This window comes from Pseudorasbora parva, chromosome 21 (assembly GCF_024679245.1).
Source record: "Pseudorasbora parva isolate DD20220531a chromosome 21, ASM2467924v1, whole genome shotgun sequence".
NCBI lineage: Eukaryota > Metazoa > Chordata > Actinopteri > Cypriniformes > Gobionidae > Pseudorasbora > Pseudorasbora parva.
In genome coordinates this window covers 32,219,831-32,236,336 of record NC_090192.1, presented here as the reverse complement: position 1 = coordinate 32,236,336, position 16,506 = coordinate 32,219,831, and the positions used below count along the sequence as shown (strand labels likewise).

Here is a 16,506-nt window from a genome sequence, read left to right as displayed (position 1 = left end):
GATGTTATCAGATGTTGTCTCTTTGAAAAAAGTCTCCCGCTGCATCACAAACACAGATGCCTGAGAAGAAAGCACATCTGTCGTTAAAGCCTTGATATGAGCAGACGGCTGACAGCACAAAAAAGAGTCTGAAAATTTGGAAGACAATAAATAACCTGCTCTGTTTGTCATTCTTAGATTACATTTTAATGTAAGATTGTTTCTTTTGATTAATGTGCACTAAACCATGTACAATAAGAATTGCTTGTTTTCAAATCAGTTGTAATGTTTTTGTTGGTGATGCCACATGTGTTTCTGTATAATGTGGCATGACAATAAATATCCCCAAAAAATGGCATGTGGCACTGCATGATTCTTTCCCTTAAAGGAGCTGCTTTGTTGTTCATGTTTTTATCGTGACACACAAGCTTTCCTTTGGTTGTGTAACTTAATGTGCACTGATGAACTGGTGTTGTATTTTGATCATATCGATCGGAAAATAAATGAATATGAGGATCTATGTATGTGTCTTGAGTCCTTTAAAAAAAAGCACATAGGCCTACCCGAACGGTCCTATTTCCAGCCTTTAAAATCAGTTGTGATACATGCTAAGGTTTCTTTCACTTTATTAATCTTTTTTTGTTTTGTTTTTCAAACTAGGAAAGAAAACACAGTGTGCGATAACTATATCCTGTTATGTGAGCAGAACACCTCCAGGAAAAGAAACAATGAGTCTGCTCTCTACCCCGAGTAGACTATATCATAAAAATATCTGGTCATCTGGTTATAGTCTTTGACAATAGCACAGAGGCCGATTATGGTGTAAATCTGAGATCGTATAATCAGCTGTCTTCAGTTAAATAAATACAAGACTGTACAAAGAAGTGTGAAAGAGGATGCCCTTGAGCAAGGCTTTTGACCCCAGAATGCTCGAATTATCTCCTGTCGCTGCTGGAATAAACAGAATGAGAACTGCACAAGGAAAATAGGCTATATTGCACAGAGAATATGGCAAATATTAGGAATCTGAAGAAAATGTGAGTAGTGTTCCCTCGTGAACAGTCAAACAAGCAGGAGATAATGGATAGGTAAAGATGTCCTAATGATTTGCCACTAGGTGGCAATGTGCACAAGCATTTAAAAATATAATTCCCACCGGATTAAGTTTAGAACCTGTTACTTTTCTTCGTGTAAATGTAGAATGTAGATAACATTAATATATATATTTGTAATATCAATATAGATATTACAGAGAATTAAGAAAAACAGTGTGTTGAACATATATTTTTGAGAGATATTTTAAACGGGCAAGGGTAGAATCGATCTGTGTCTTCATTTCGCAACCATTCTTTTTAAAGTTCAGATTGTCCCTTCATCTGTGTTCAGGCCCAGAAGAAACCAAGAAAAAAGAAACAAAGCCATTGTTGGATTTACTACCTGAGTAGGCTGGTGCTGGGGTAGATAGAGCAAAACTATGCAGCTTTAAGGCCTCAAATTACCAGTCTGATCCTAAAGTTAGTAACGGCTCTTGTAATGTGCTGTGCAGGCAGGCGGATGGATGGATGGATGGATGGATGGATGGATGGATAGATAGATAGATAGATAGATAGATAGATAGATAGATAGATAGATAGATAGATAGATAGATAGATAGATAGATAGATAGATAGATAGATAGATAGATAGATCACGGTGCTTCACCTTTTCCACATTTTATGTTACATCCTTATTCCAAAATGGATTAAAATCACTATTTTCCTCAAAGTTCTGCAAAGACAGCACGAAGGAAGTTTGTTTGAAATATTTGCAAATGTATTAAAAAATCGCATGCCGTTAATCTCCACCATAACGTGCTCACTGTGATACTTTCCCCCCTCAGTTTTTCCAGGAGGTATAGTGAAAACAGGCGCGTTCCCGTCTTCCCGACTGTGAGTGCTGGCGAGTTCGAGAGGGACGCGCAAGCTTCAGTGTGCGCGCGCAAGTGAAACTGAGCGTTTGAGTCATATCATTGGCGGCTGAAAGCTATCAAAACTCGCCAAGTGTTTGCCCTCGACTATCCTTGAAGCTTTTTGAAGGTTTGTTTGCCTGGAATACAAAGGGAACATTGTTTTTTCCCCAAGTTTTATACCGTACCTCTGCCACATTTTGGCGTCGCGATGTCTTATTTATTTATTTCATGCACTTGCATGAACATGTAGATTGTGCTCAGATACCGAAGAGAGTCAGAGAAACGACATAGTATCAACGTCTGACTGCAAAAGGTGAGTTTATTTTATTATTGTCCTGTGCATGGGTAGGCTATGTGATATCGTAAACAGATTTCCACTTTTACAATATTGGGTTGTGTGATTTATGTAATCATGTTATTTATTGTGGCTTATGGATAATCGGTTATGTTTTTGGGCGTGCATAAGTTTCATTGAGTCTACGGGAATATTGTTCTGGTTTGTTTTTAAATGTGTTGGTGAAAATATCACGATTGTTTTGGGGGTTGTTGCAAATGTTTTCCTACGATGTTGAGGATGCTAATCATCTCAAATTCTGTTTGATTTCTCAAATAATCCCGTTATGCCTATTTTAAGCAATGAAGAGAATCTTTGTTCACCTGCTCAGGTGAGGCGCCCTGTCTGTCAGCCACGATGCCTGACTGTGCTGCGCTCTGATTGGTGCGTTGTAACTGATTTAATGATGTGATTGGCTCAAACGGCTGTATGTCAAAAAAAAAAAAAAAAAAAAAAAAACGTTTTAAATTAGCAGCAAGCAAAATGCATAACCTTTTTTTTCTGAAAAAGTCCATGTTAAATCATTATTTTATGTTTCTTGGCATATTGTGGATCAGTTATACTAGTTTCTTCATATTATTTAGACACTTTATTATAAATAGCTATATGACATCGTCCTGATATTTTTTTCGTAAATATTTCAAAAGTACACCACAAAGACCTTGTCTTGTTTAGCCTATATTTTAATTTGTACACTGCATAAATATACAAATGTGGAAATAATCAAAATGCTTATGTTGTGCCATGTTGTGCTACTACATAAAATGAACAATTAAAAAGCAATTATAATACAATGATACATTATAACATGCTAATTAGTCTTCTTGTAGTATCTTTGCTCATTGTGGCATTTTTATCTTTGTCTTAACACAGCAGAATTGTTTAATCTTTATATGTGAATTAACTGTTTATATTATTTTGAGGTTAAAGAGCTACAAGTGAAGATATAAATACTCATCCTCAATGGCGTGCTGATTTAAAAGACTTAAATGTATGAATGAATGTTTAATTGGCACATCATTAACATTTATGGTTGAATATGTGAAACGTAACACACTTTGATCAACAACTTTAATCCAGTGCTGGAACTTCAATTCAGTTACCTTTTATGCCTGTGCTAATGTTGTAGAGAAAACTAGAGTTTTTCCAGGGCAAGAATCAAATACATACACATATATATATATGTACTTACACTTTATCAATCTGATATGAAAATGACTTTTAGTTAAGCACAAACTGTACTGTAGCAGTTCCTGTAGTGATATCAAGTGTAGTGTGACAGACACAACCTGTTTAAATAATAATGTAACGTAGGTGGGTGTTTTTAAATACAGATTTTACTATAAAATGACTATTAGGGAATTGCAAATTAAAGTTAATATGTAAGATTTTTTGATTAAAATCTCCAAAAACCACTAGAACCATGTTATATATTTTGTTGACTTGTGTACTTTATCCAAAATGTTTCCAAGAATGTTTAAATCCAGAGAAATAAGCCATTTTAACCAGGACATGGACCCGTGTTACCCTCAATTTCTGTTTTATTTTGTAGAAAACATGGAAAGTGGAAATACCAAAGACGATTTAATATATTATGTGATGTAGACAGGTAAAACAACTGTTTGGACACATACAATAATTAAAGCTCTGCAAAATCATCAAGTTACACCCTTGATTTTAATAAGTGATCTCTACCGGTGAAAAAAATGACATATTGTGGCTTTAAGCTATAAACAAAATATTAAGATTCATGTGTTTTGGGTACTGAATATTATTGCCACGGTAGCTCTGATCATTTCAACAAAACATTTAAGGTCCCATTTCATTCTAATTCATCTTGAATTAAGCTGTTAAATAATACAAGAGATCCTTGAAATGTGACATGCAGAAATACATTTACAAATAAACAAACTTAGCAGCTCTATAAAAAAAAAACTGATATTATGAATTTCACAGGTGGACAACATGTCACCACATATGATCACATTTATTTCCCACGTGTAAAGTATGTGTTCCACATGTGCCAATGTGTTTGAGGTTTTGAAAGTGGAACTAAGAAAATCAATGGCTGAATCCGAAATCGCCTTTCCTATGTTAGTCATAATTCATAAGGAGTGAATGAAAACGAGGATTTCGTAAGTGCACTTGAACATGTCTACTATTTCGGACACCACTACAAATGGCTGTCCCTTCAAATAGTGCCCTATTTGAGGGTATATGGGGGTGATTTCGGATTCAGCCAATATTCTTTCAAATACATTAATGATTAACAGACAGATCTAGATGAGCTCCAGGTGTGGAAATTCCTGCTCTTAATGATTAATCTCTGCTCTCACACTAGATCAGCTGTGTCCAATCCTGCTCCTGGAGGACCACTGTCCTGCAGATTTGAGCTTAAACCCCTAGTTAAACACACCTGAACCAGCTAACCAAGGTCTTACTTAGCACACTAAACTTCCAGGCAGGTGTGTTGAGCTAAACTCTAAGGACAGTGGCCCTCCAGGACCGAGCTTTGACACCCCTGCACTATTTTAATCAGACTTAGTTCAGGCTCTTTTTTGGCCATGTCAGATTCAAAATGAACAGAGGACCTTTAGAATGATGTGGAGATTTGCATCAGTCTGTTCATATGCCATCAAGTGAATGATCATCATATGCCATTAAAGATATGAATTCACAACAATGTATTTTTTAAAGAAAACATTGGATAAACATAAGAACACAAGACTTTTAAGCATATTGATGTCCGGCCATACGGTTCAGTCTACTATAAGATCAACCCAACATTTTTGTCTTTTTTTTTTTTTTTTTACAAATAGGCAGAAATATTCTTTAAACAACAGTGATGCTTATGAGTGAGAGCATAGAATTGTAACAAAATGCACAAATCTGTAACTAGAAAATACACCAGTTTATATACAGTATCATTTAAAAGTTTAAAGTCAGTATGATTTATTTAAAAAGTATGCACTACAAGCACCTGTATCAAAAATACAGTAAAAAATGTAATATTGTGACATTATTACAATTACAGTTTTCCATTGTATTATATTTTAAAATGCAATGTATACCTGTGATGGAAAAGCTGATTTTTTTCAGTATCATTAATCCAGACTTCAGAAATCATTCTAGTATGCTGATTTGCTTCTTAATAATAATAAATATTTCTCCTTATTATCAATGTTTATAACAGTTGTGCTGCTTAATATTTTTGTGTACTAAACATTGATCTTTTTTTACAGGATTGTTTGATGTATATAGAACATTCAAAATAGCAGCATTCATTTGAAATGGAAACTTTTGAAACATAGTCTTTATTGCCCTTGCTGAGTAATTTCTTTTTTTTTTTTAAATCTTACTGAGTAAATTTGAATGGTAGTGTAACTTAAATCATCATTTAAGTTATATAATCCTATATTTATCGCAATGTGTGATGTAATTTTGAATGCTCAAAGTCTAGTGAGACCACGCCTTTAGAGATCCAACCTGATGGCAAGGGCTGGCCGCACATTTAGAGTAACATGAACCTGTGAGTGACGTTTAAATGGCTGTGATGTGATCTTATTATGATTTTGACGTTGTCACTCCCACCCTCCATGTGTAAGGGGAGGATTTTGAGTCAAAGTCACTCGCTGTCTTCAGTAACTCTTAATTGCTGCGTGCTCATTCTTCCTTTTCTCTCTTGTCTGATCTTAGGTGCTGGAAACCATGGATCACCTCACTTCCAAACCCCAATGTTTTCATTTTCTTCTCTTCATTGCTCTATGTATTCTTCCTGGATCACAGGCACAGATTCTGGCCCCCAAAGGCTGTGGAGATAATGTGGACTCGTTGTATTTCAATCTGTGTGACCTGAATGCTGTCTGGGGTATTGTGGTGGAGGCATTCGCAGCCGCTGGTTTGGTGGCCACCCTGATCCTTCTGATCGTGCTGCTAGCCAGCCTTCCCTTCATCACTGACAGGAAGTGGCGCAGCTCGTTGGGGATTCACGCCATGTTCCTGATCTTTACGTTTGGACTGTTCGCCCTCACGTTCGCATTTATCGTCGGGAGGAACTTCTCCACGTGCGCGTCACGCCGTTTTCTGTTCGGTGTGTTGTTTGCCGGGTGCTTCTCGTGCCTTCTGATGCAAGCCGTGAGGTTGAACATACTAGCCAGGAGGAACTCGGGGCCCAGAGGTTGGGTTTGGTGCTTGGGCGCTCTTGGACTCTGGCTGGTGGAAGTTGTCATCAACACAGAATGGCTTGTTATTACAATTGTACGATCCCCAAATAACATTAACGGAACCGTTGCTCCTGCCTTTGCTATTCCCTGTAACATTGACAACAAGGATTTTGTCATGGCCCTCATATACGTTCTAAATCTACTATTGGCGGTTGTGGTGGCATCTTTACCCATATTGGCAGGGAAGCACAAGCGTTGGCGCAAAGATGGAGCCCTCATCCTGGTCACAGGACTGATTTCGGTGGGCATCTGGGTTGCGTGGATTGTCATGTACCTATACGGGAACTTGAAGTATGGTGGGCCGACATGGGATGACCCCACACTGGCTATAGCACTGGTGTCAAATGCATGGGTGTTTCTGCTGCTCCAAACTATGCCGGCGGTGTGTAGCCTGAGTGAGGCAGATGAAGAGGCAGCTGTTGAGGAAGACCTGTACCCCAGCAGAGGATACGAGACCATTCTGAAGGAGCAAAGCTCACAGAGTATATATATGGAGAATAAGGCCTTCTCTATGGATGAGCCCAACACAGGTAAATGCAAGCTTTTGAGTTTTTATTTTGTATTCTTCTTAACTTTATGATCTTTGCTTTAAAGTTAATAAACTTTACAAGCTAGTTTTTATTAGGGATCCATAATATTTCTGTAGTGATATCATTATATCAGATAATATCAGCGTGTTTTTATCAGCATTGGTCTGATTAGGCTGATATTGGAACCATATAACAGAAAGGCTTTTGTTGCTAGATATAACTAGCCTGACAAGCCAGACCCACATCAAGATGTTTGGTCTGGAAACTCACCATTGACAGGGCTCAATCTGAGGGGCGGGATAAACGGTTGTCTTTCAAACTCCCTCTGAACACGATAGGATAGCGCTACACCAACCAGAGCAACGAAAGGGGAAGCAGAGCTCGCTGACTGATTAAACATTCGCCGTATCCGGTCGGCTATACTACGAACACATCTTCCCTTTTTAAGAATGACTTCAGTGCCGTTCTTTTCTCAGAGAAAAGCTTAACTCCAAGTCTTCCAGAGTCGCTGTCAAAGCTGATTCGAAAGATCGCCGCCGTTTGCCAGTTTCTGTGTTTACTAGAAGCACGCAAACGCAACACGGCCGTCGTCATTATGGCCCCGCCCGCCGACTCTATACACGATGTGATTGGGCCATCCAGATTTTGAGGAACACAGCTTAGGTATTGAGAGTTCCTAGACGACACTTGCGGGCAAATTAAATTTGCTGCCGCTAGGGTGCGTCTAGTTTTCTAGGCTAAGATATAACATTTTCTACTGTAAATCTATTTAATTTATTTATTGAGGGTTTTTAAACGGGTGAAATATTAGGTATTTTTCAATCTTTTTTTGTTTTTCTTTATAATATTTTTGGCTATCTGCATCTGCTAAAATGTGTATACTACCGTTCCAAATTTTGGGGTTCAAGCCAAGGAATACAGTTAAATAAAAACACTTTTTTTTACTCTTAATACATTTTAATAATGTAATTTTATTCATTTGATGGCAAAACTGTATTTTCAGCATCATTACTCCAGTCTTCAGTGTCAAATGATTCTTCAGAAATCCTTTTAATATGCTGTTATATATAATGTTTTTATTTGTGATCAGGTTCTTTAATGTTTCCAATACACTGTGGAAAAAAAAATGTCTCCAATTGAAAGTTTCCAATGACTGATCACATATAATTTTTTTCGTTGGCCGAATTGAAATTCTGTAAATTAATGCAATTTTAATACGACGAAAAATTTAGATGTGATCAGTCACTAGAGCATTTTCAATTGGAGACCTCTTTTTTTTACAGTGTAGAAATATGCATTTGACAGATGCAATCCTTAGAACTCGAGGGTGTTATATTATCTTTACATGTCTGTGCAGCTTTTAAATTCATTAGCAGTATTCAGATAGTAAATGCAACTATCTCATCAGCGTGGAATTACTGTAGTTGGCCTTTAAGAAAAAAAACTGACAATAGCAGACAGTTTACACCCACTACAGTGCCTCTTGTGGAAACGCTAGTATAATTGTTGCATTATGGGTTATGTTCTGACAAATTTCAGAACAGAACAAATGTCTGAAATCAGGCCTTTACAGCTAAAAGTGTCTGTGTTCACGTTTCACATAATATCGTAGGACATTTTAGAATTGGACCTGAAAATCCTTCCGTTGATCATTCCAAGTATTTTAAAGAAAGCGTTCTCAATTCCCAACATTATTAGTAACAATTATTATTGTTTATGGATCCAACTCTGTGTCTACACTGTGTTAGGTGTAGACACAGTGTAAAACTTCTTTGACTCTGTGTAATGCCATGTAACGTTACATCTCTACTTTGTGCTGATTCAAAGGCTCCATGCAGTGTTTACAAATTAAACTAAAACTGACAATTATATAATTCAGAAACACAATATGTCTGTGTGTGTTAACACAAAGAGGACAGTGAACGTGTGACTTTGAGAGAGGACAAAGCTGCAGAACATGCTGGAAACCGGACTGAATTTCACAATAACTGCTGCTTACACCACTGAATTTGATATGCTGATGTTTGAATCCACTCTCTAATATCTGATGGCACCGCACTGAACATGCTGTTCATCCATCTTCTCTTCCTCTTTCTCCTCCCCTCTGCCCCTGTCTTCTCACTCTCGGTCTGTTTCTCTGTTTTTGCACCTGCATGTTTCCTCTGGTCAAATATGCAAACATCTTTGTTGCCTTTTGATGTCCATGAATTTGAACCCAGGTAGCTAAGAGTTTCCATGCGTTTCTGCGTTCAAAGCTGTGTCAAACCCTTCTATTGTAAATCAACAATATCAACTCTGCTTACTCAACCATTAACGGATTCACAGAACAGTTTCATATATTGAATTATCTCAATGACGTACCAAACATTTCCTTATGTTCGTCAATATTTGCATATCATCTGTGGTTTTGTGATGAAAAAGGAATGCTTCTGTTTGTATTGAACAGGGAGGGTTGGGAAGTTCAGGAATTGTATCTCACTAGTAAATGAATACACAGAGCAAAATAGAAGACCTCTCCCACCCCTAGCATGAGTCAATATCACACAGCTCCTATCTAGAGACCCTGAAGCATGTGTTTGCATTAGCATGTCTCCACGGAGACTGAGGCGTGGCAACAATATCATCAGTATTTCACAGAGCAAGAGGACATTTCTGCCCCACTGCATCAGTGCAACCTTATCAAACCAAAGTGAGTCATGTGCTTTATAAATGCACAAGTCTGGAGTCTAAGATAACTTGATATTTGTTCAGAAAAGGCATATATCTGTAGGTTATTAAAACATAACATTATTTTATTTTGGCTTGTTCTCCAAAATAAGTGAATAAAGAGTATGTGTACTACATGCCGTTATAAAAACAAGTGTGTGTGTGTGTGTGTGTGTGTGTATATATATATCGAGAACCAGATATATATATGTGTGTGTATATATATCAAGAACCAGATATATATATATATATATATATATATATATATATATACATATACATATTTATACATACATACATACATACATATACTCACCTAAAGGATTATTAGGAACACCTGTTCAATTTCTCATTAATGCAATTATCTAATCAACCAATCACATGGCAGTTGCTTCAATGTATTTAGGGGTGTGTCCTGGTCAAGACAATCTCCTGAACTCCAAACTGAATGTCAGAATGGGAAAAAGGTGATTTAAGCAATTTTGAGAATGGCATGGTTGTTGGTGCCAGACGGTCTGAGTATTTCACAATCTGCTCAGTTACTGGGATTTTCATGCTCAACCATTCCTAGGGTATACAAAGAATGGTGTGAAAAGGGAAAAACCAGTATGCAGCAGTCCTGTGGGCAAAAATGCCTTGTTGATGCTATAGGCCAGAGGAGAATGGGCCGACTGATTCAAGCTGATAGAAGAGCAACTTTTACTGAAATAACCACTCGTTACAACCGAGGTATGCAGCAAAGCAATTGTGAAGCCACAACATGCACAACCTAGAGGCGGATGGGCTACAACAGAAGAAGACCCCACCGGGTACCACTCATCTCCACTAAAAATAGGAAAAAGAGGCTACAATTTGCACAAGCTCACCAAAATTGGACAGTTGAAGACCGGAAAAATGTTGCCTTGTTTGATTTCTTCTGGTTCTCGATTTCTGTTGAGACATTCAGATAGTAGAGTCAGAATTTGGTAGAATTTTTGGCGTAAACAGAAGGAGAACATGGATCCATCATGTCTTGTTACCACTGTGCAGGCTGGTGGTGGTGGTGTAATGGTGTGGGAAATGTTTTCTTGCACACTTTAGGCCCCTTAGGGCCAATTGGATATCGTTTAAATGCCACGGCCTACCTGAGCATTGTTTCTGACCATGTCCATCCCTTTATGACCACCATGTACCCATCCTCTGATGGCTACTTCCAGCAGAATAATGCACCATGTCACAAAGCTCGAATCATTTCAAATTGGTTTCTTGAACAGGACAATGAGTTCACTGTACTAAAATGGCCCCCACAGTCACCAGATCTCAACCCAATAGAGCATCTTTGGGATGTGGTGGAACAGGAGCTTCATGCCCTGGATGTGCATCCCACAAATCCACATCAACTGCAAGATGCTATCCTATCAATATGGGCGAGTGTTGCACGATATACCGGTACTAGAAAAGTAAATACCCTGCTATTACAAACGCTATGATATGGACTTTTATTAGTACTGGTACTTTAAGGAGGACAGCTAACATGAGCTGTATTGTGTGTGTAAATATTGTGTGTGTGTATATACACAACACAATATATACACAATACAATATTACTATTACAATAACCGTTTTATATTTGAATAGATTTTAAAATGCAATTTATTCAGGTGATGAAAATCAGCATCACTACATGCTTCAGTGTCACATGATCCTTCAGAAATCAATTCATATTTAACATTTCTTATTATTATCAATGTTGAAAAACTGTTGTGCTGCTTAATATTTTTTTGGAGAATTATTTTTTTTTAAATTCAAATTTTTGATCAACAGTTCAAAGAATAGCATTTATTTGAAATATTGAGTAACATTATATCTTTTGGTCAATATAATTAATCTTTGCTAAATAAGACTCATTAAAAAAACTCACTGACCCCAAACTTTTGAACAGTATATATACTTTTCAAATATTACACAAATATGCATATATATAATTATACCTTTTTAGCATGTTTATTTAGTATATTTGTATATGTTATATTATCTATTCACATATAGCAGCTTTGCCATTTTGTTTCCTGAGTTATTGTCTATGTAATGTAAGGGTGTATTCACAAGTCCAAACATTTAACATCTTTGTTTTAATATTGTTTTCTCAGGTAATAAGCCTGTGTCCCCATACGGCGGCTATAACGGCCAACTCCGAAGTATATATCAGCCCACAGAACTGGCCATCATCACCAAAGGAGTGGGGAATGTGAGTGCACATATTTTACTACTGATTTGACTATGCATACAAGCCTTGTGATCCCTGTTCACAAACAAAATATAAAAGAGAGCTACAAATACAAACAGATCCACGTCTGCTTTCAGTGTTGTAAACCTGAATGTTTTTGTGCATTTGTGTGTTCACCTGCCATGTCTATTTGGACTGTGTTTTCGGCTGTAGCAACACGGGGAGTCGTATGACAATGTAATTCCACGAGCATCCATAGGCACTCCGCCCAGAGACCAGAGCGGTCAAGCCAGCCCCTCAACACACGTTGACGATATGAGAAGGCTATATACAAATGTATGTGGAGAGCATTAGTGCTACTGTGTTTGTTTGCTTGGGTCTCTCCAGTCTATCACCCTTTCACTTTCACCTGCCTTCCTCCTTTTTCAGCATTCATGCATACTGGCCCACTGACGTTTAAACAGCATTTTTTTCTGTTCGTACTAATCCAATGGACTATAAAGTGTCATTCAGCTTTGTAAGGGTTTTAAGTTCAACCAGTCCAATGCATGAATAATTCAGATAGGAACAGAAAATAATCAGCATTTCTTTTCTTGAAAAGAATCAGCTTGTTTACGAATCAGACATCGCTATTTCTTCTCGGAGCAGGTGATGATTTCTTCGGTTCAAAATAACGATGGATGATTTTAAAAATTAAAATCTAAACTAAAAAATCTAAACTAAAAATTAAAAATATCATGCTTTGGAATGTAGAGAAGAAAGTTTCCCAAAATAAAAATACTCTAAAGTACAGATACTTGAACAATGTATGTACAGTAACAAAGTAAAAATACGTTGCTATACTTTCCACCTCTGTGTATAAATACAAATAAAAATGATTATATTTACATTAATTTGGAATAAGTGGCAAACCCAAATGAAAGATGTTTTTGTGGCTTTTAAACATCAAAAGTTTGTCAAGCTGTTCAAACATTAAAATGACAGATTTTAAAATAGTTTTACAATGAAGCTCATCAACGCCCACACAAAACATCCTTCAACATTTTTCACTTTGGTGAAGAAAACAGACTCTGTCCTTTCTTCTCAGATTTCTGGGTCTTGCCTCTCACTTTATCGTCATTCTCAATTAAACATGTCTGGGGAATTCTTCTCCCTCTTTGCCTTGTCATTCATTCTTTCAAGATCTGCTTTCATTCCTAGAATGCACTTGGTGACACTGTAGCCTTCTGTCTGGGATGGAGGAATTTAAAGCCCATTTTAAGACATTTGTTTGTTTTGTTTGTGTCGTTAATTATTATCGTTTTCATTTTTTGTAAGGTATGAGGGTGTGGAAGGAGGAATCAAATCTAATAAACTAAACTGTATGTTTTCTGTCTTTTCCTTCTTTGAAAAAAAAATCTTTTAATTACTGTTTTTCTCACATCTGTCATATGAGGTATCTGTGTACTCTCTTATAGACCTTAATCTGGTTAGTTGCCATACATTTTTTACAGGTCGTAGATCATATCATGGTTCATAACTCACAACCTTCAAAACTATTTTATGGAGTTTCGGGGTGTTTAGATGATAACGGTATTGTTAGTTGGCAACATAGAAAAGCTAAATACACTGATCAGCTATAACATTATGACCACCGACAGATGAAGTGAATAACACTTGATTATCTCTTCATCACGGCACCTGTTAATGAGTGGGATATATTAAGTAGCAAGTAACATAGGAGGACCAACACAATATTAAGAAGGTGGTCATAATGTTATGCATGATCAGTGTAGACTGAATATGTAATATGCGTGTTGTCAATGGTTTCATTAATTCGCATGTTTGTTGTTAACATGAAGATGAAAAGCGAGGACTTTTAAAAGCATTTTCAGGCCCCCAAAACGCCGCTGTCGTGTAAATGAATGGCCAAAGTGCATAACAAGTTTTCTGCTTTTACTTAAAAAATCTTTCATGAAAACATCGTCTTTGTCTACTGAAAGCTTTTTTCAGAAAGGCGTTTCGTCCGCTGAACAATGTATGTTGTACAATCCATTGAACGCATTGTTCCTTCTATCCCTCGTTTTCATTCCTATAAAACTATATGGCACTACCCTGATTAAGGTCTATTTCTACATGTTTTCTCTTTCTGTCACTGTTACAAAATTACACTTTTACACACATTATTATTTGTTATATTTAGTGCATTATAAAATATATTACCACAATTATTATTTGATAATAAGTTTGATTGTAATTAAGTCCTAATCATGTTATTTGTGTTTAGTTGATCCAGAAATGTAATCTAATGTTTCATGTTTCTCACTGTAGGGAAATTTCAGCAGAAGACCCCAGTGATCTGACACCACAGCTGATTTTGTTTTTTGTTTTTTTTCTTCCTGGTGTTTCTAAATTAAGATCTGTTTTTTGGTTTTTCATCGCTGTGGTCGACTGCATAGACCAACGTTCATGAACTCAGAGTAACTGAGAAACCATTTTTTGTTTGCTCAACTAAAAAAAAATCTCAACCTTATTGAACCATTGAAGACATGAAATTGTACAGTATGGCTTGTTTGTGCATGGGACAGTAAAAAAGATTAGTTGTACTAATGATTGTATAGACTACTGCAATGCTATACCAGCTGTGTTTAATAAGAAAGCACAGACCAGCAAAGGACTGTAAAATAAACGTGCGCTGGCACTGTAAACAATGGACACCATACATATGCATAAACCTTAATTTACGTGTATAAAATATAATGTGCTATCTTAATTAATTTTGGTGCAGCAGCTGGACTAATGACTGTTTTCTTTGTATTTATTGTCAATGTACAAATATCATTACAATCAATCTGAACAGAATATCTTTATAATTGTTCTGCTGTATATATAAAGATTTCACTGAATGGGAAATTGGGTTTGAAGGGATATTTATTAACATATCTATCTTGCTGTAGTTACAGACATCTTACCATGTGGAAAACTCAATTTGAAATTCTGAGAATGTCACTGTGAGACTGATTGCACGTATGTCCTGTTCACAGGGACATCATCGGATTACTTCCCAAAGGGAAGTTGGTTGTATGGAAAATTTGACCTGTAACAAGTTAAGACATTTACATAGATGCTACTGATAAGTTTCTCAACGTCAGCTTGAGCTACGGAGAGTTGTTAAAGACAGCCATTACCAGTGTTGGTAAGGTTACTTTGGAAATGTAATAGGTTACAGATTACAAGTTACCCGATTTAAAATGTAATAAGTAGTGTAACTACAATTACTTTATTAAAGTGATGTAACTGATTATTTTCCAGCACTGGAATGCATTTTTACCACTCAGGCTTGGATTGATGTAATTGGTATACGTGAATTAGTAAATTCAAAGAGAACCAATAAAAAAAGAAAAGAAACAACATTGCTTTACTAAATGGTCTTGAAATGGCAGGAGGCATAATCTTATACATCAAAAACAGGCACAAAAAAAACATGATATTATTAACATATAATGAACATATCCTTGCTTTTTACAGAAATATTCAGATGTAACCCCCTTTGAAATCATTAACATTTTCATAAGTAACTATTTTTTATTATTTTTACTCAAAAACTTTAACTGATTACAGTTACATTTATTTGGTAATTAAATTATGCAATAGTTGTTGGACCGAGGCAGATTTATAGAGGACTATTGTTCAAAATATTGAGGTCAGTAAAGTAAAGAAATGAATCCTATTATTCAACAAGGATGCATTAAATTAATCAAATATGTTAGTAAAGACATTTGTAATCTATTTGAAGTAAATGCTGTAATGTTGAACGTTCTATTCATCGTAGAATCCTGACAATTATCTGTATTATATCAGCAATCAGCCAGCCATTGGACATCATGGCAAAGCAAAAACCTCTGAGCAATTGAACAATATGACTTTGTATGTGCAGCAGGTGTATAAAAGTCTTTGGAAAACAATGCTGAACAATTGAGTGGATCTTTGGGTGACTCCCTCGTCCAGTAATGCAGACTTCTCAGAAAGTGAGGTTGCAAATCAAGCTTCACGGAATGTTCTTTCTACAACTTAATGAGTTAGCAGGAAAGTTTTTGCATATCATTACCAGTGGTTTTCTATTCCAGTAACTATTCACAAAAATATGTACCACAAAATGAATATTTACCAATGCAAATGTGCCACCAAATAATTTTATAGGCTGTTATCAATGCATGTTATAAATGCATCTCAGCCTCCACAATAGGGTCCAATTTTGTGTTGTTCAAAACATGATTGTACATTGTAATATACGGGTATACTTTTTCATTTTTGGTTGAACTAGCCCTTTAACTTCCCTTCCCTACATTCTGTTTATATTCAACGATTCACCAGAATCTGTCTTACATTTCATCCTGGTGAGATAACAGGAGCCAACTGAGCTAAATTCACTATAAAAACAAATCTTCTCGGTTTTATGGTATGAAACATGATTTAGGACGCCTCTGCAGTTTCTCAACTGTCTCTGATCACCTTCATTGGTGTAGACAAGTTCACCCCGGCTGCCTGCTTGAATGTCTCCCCTGCAGCCCGTCCTGACGGCCGTGTATCAAATGTTAAGC

At 36.5% G+C, this 16,506-nt stretch overlaps 1 protein-coding gene across 2 annotated transcripts; it reads left to right on the top strand.

Moving 5' to 3' along the window:
• Positions 1–1,905: 1,905 nt before the first annotated feature.
• On the top strand, positions 1,906–15,811 carry gprc5c (G protein-coupled receptor, class C, group 5, member C). Of its 2 annotated transcripts, XM_067430478.1 has the most exons (6): positions 1,906–2,240; positions 5,958–7,014; positions 11,850–11,947; positions 12,140–12,262; positions 13,244–13,287; positions 14,237–15,811. In XM_067430478.1, the coding sequence occupies exons 2-5, from the start codon at positions 5,970–5,972 to the stop codon at positions 13,247–13,249; spliced, it is 1,272 nt and encodes a 423-aa protein (XP_067286579.1). In that variant the 5' UTR covers positions 1,906–2,240; positions 5,958–5,969; the 3' UTR covers positions 13,250–13,287; positions 14,237–15,811. The 2 variants fall into 2 exon arrangements, with proteins under 2 accessions (XP_067286579.1, XP_067286578.1); XM_067430477.1 differs by lacking the exon at positions 13,244–13,287 and having other exon boundaries at positions 1,908–2,240; positions 14,237–15,803.
• The last annotated feature ends 695 nt before the right edge of the window (positions 15,812–16,506 follow it).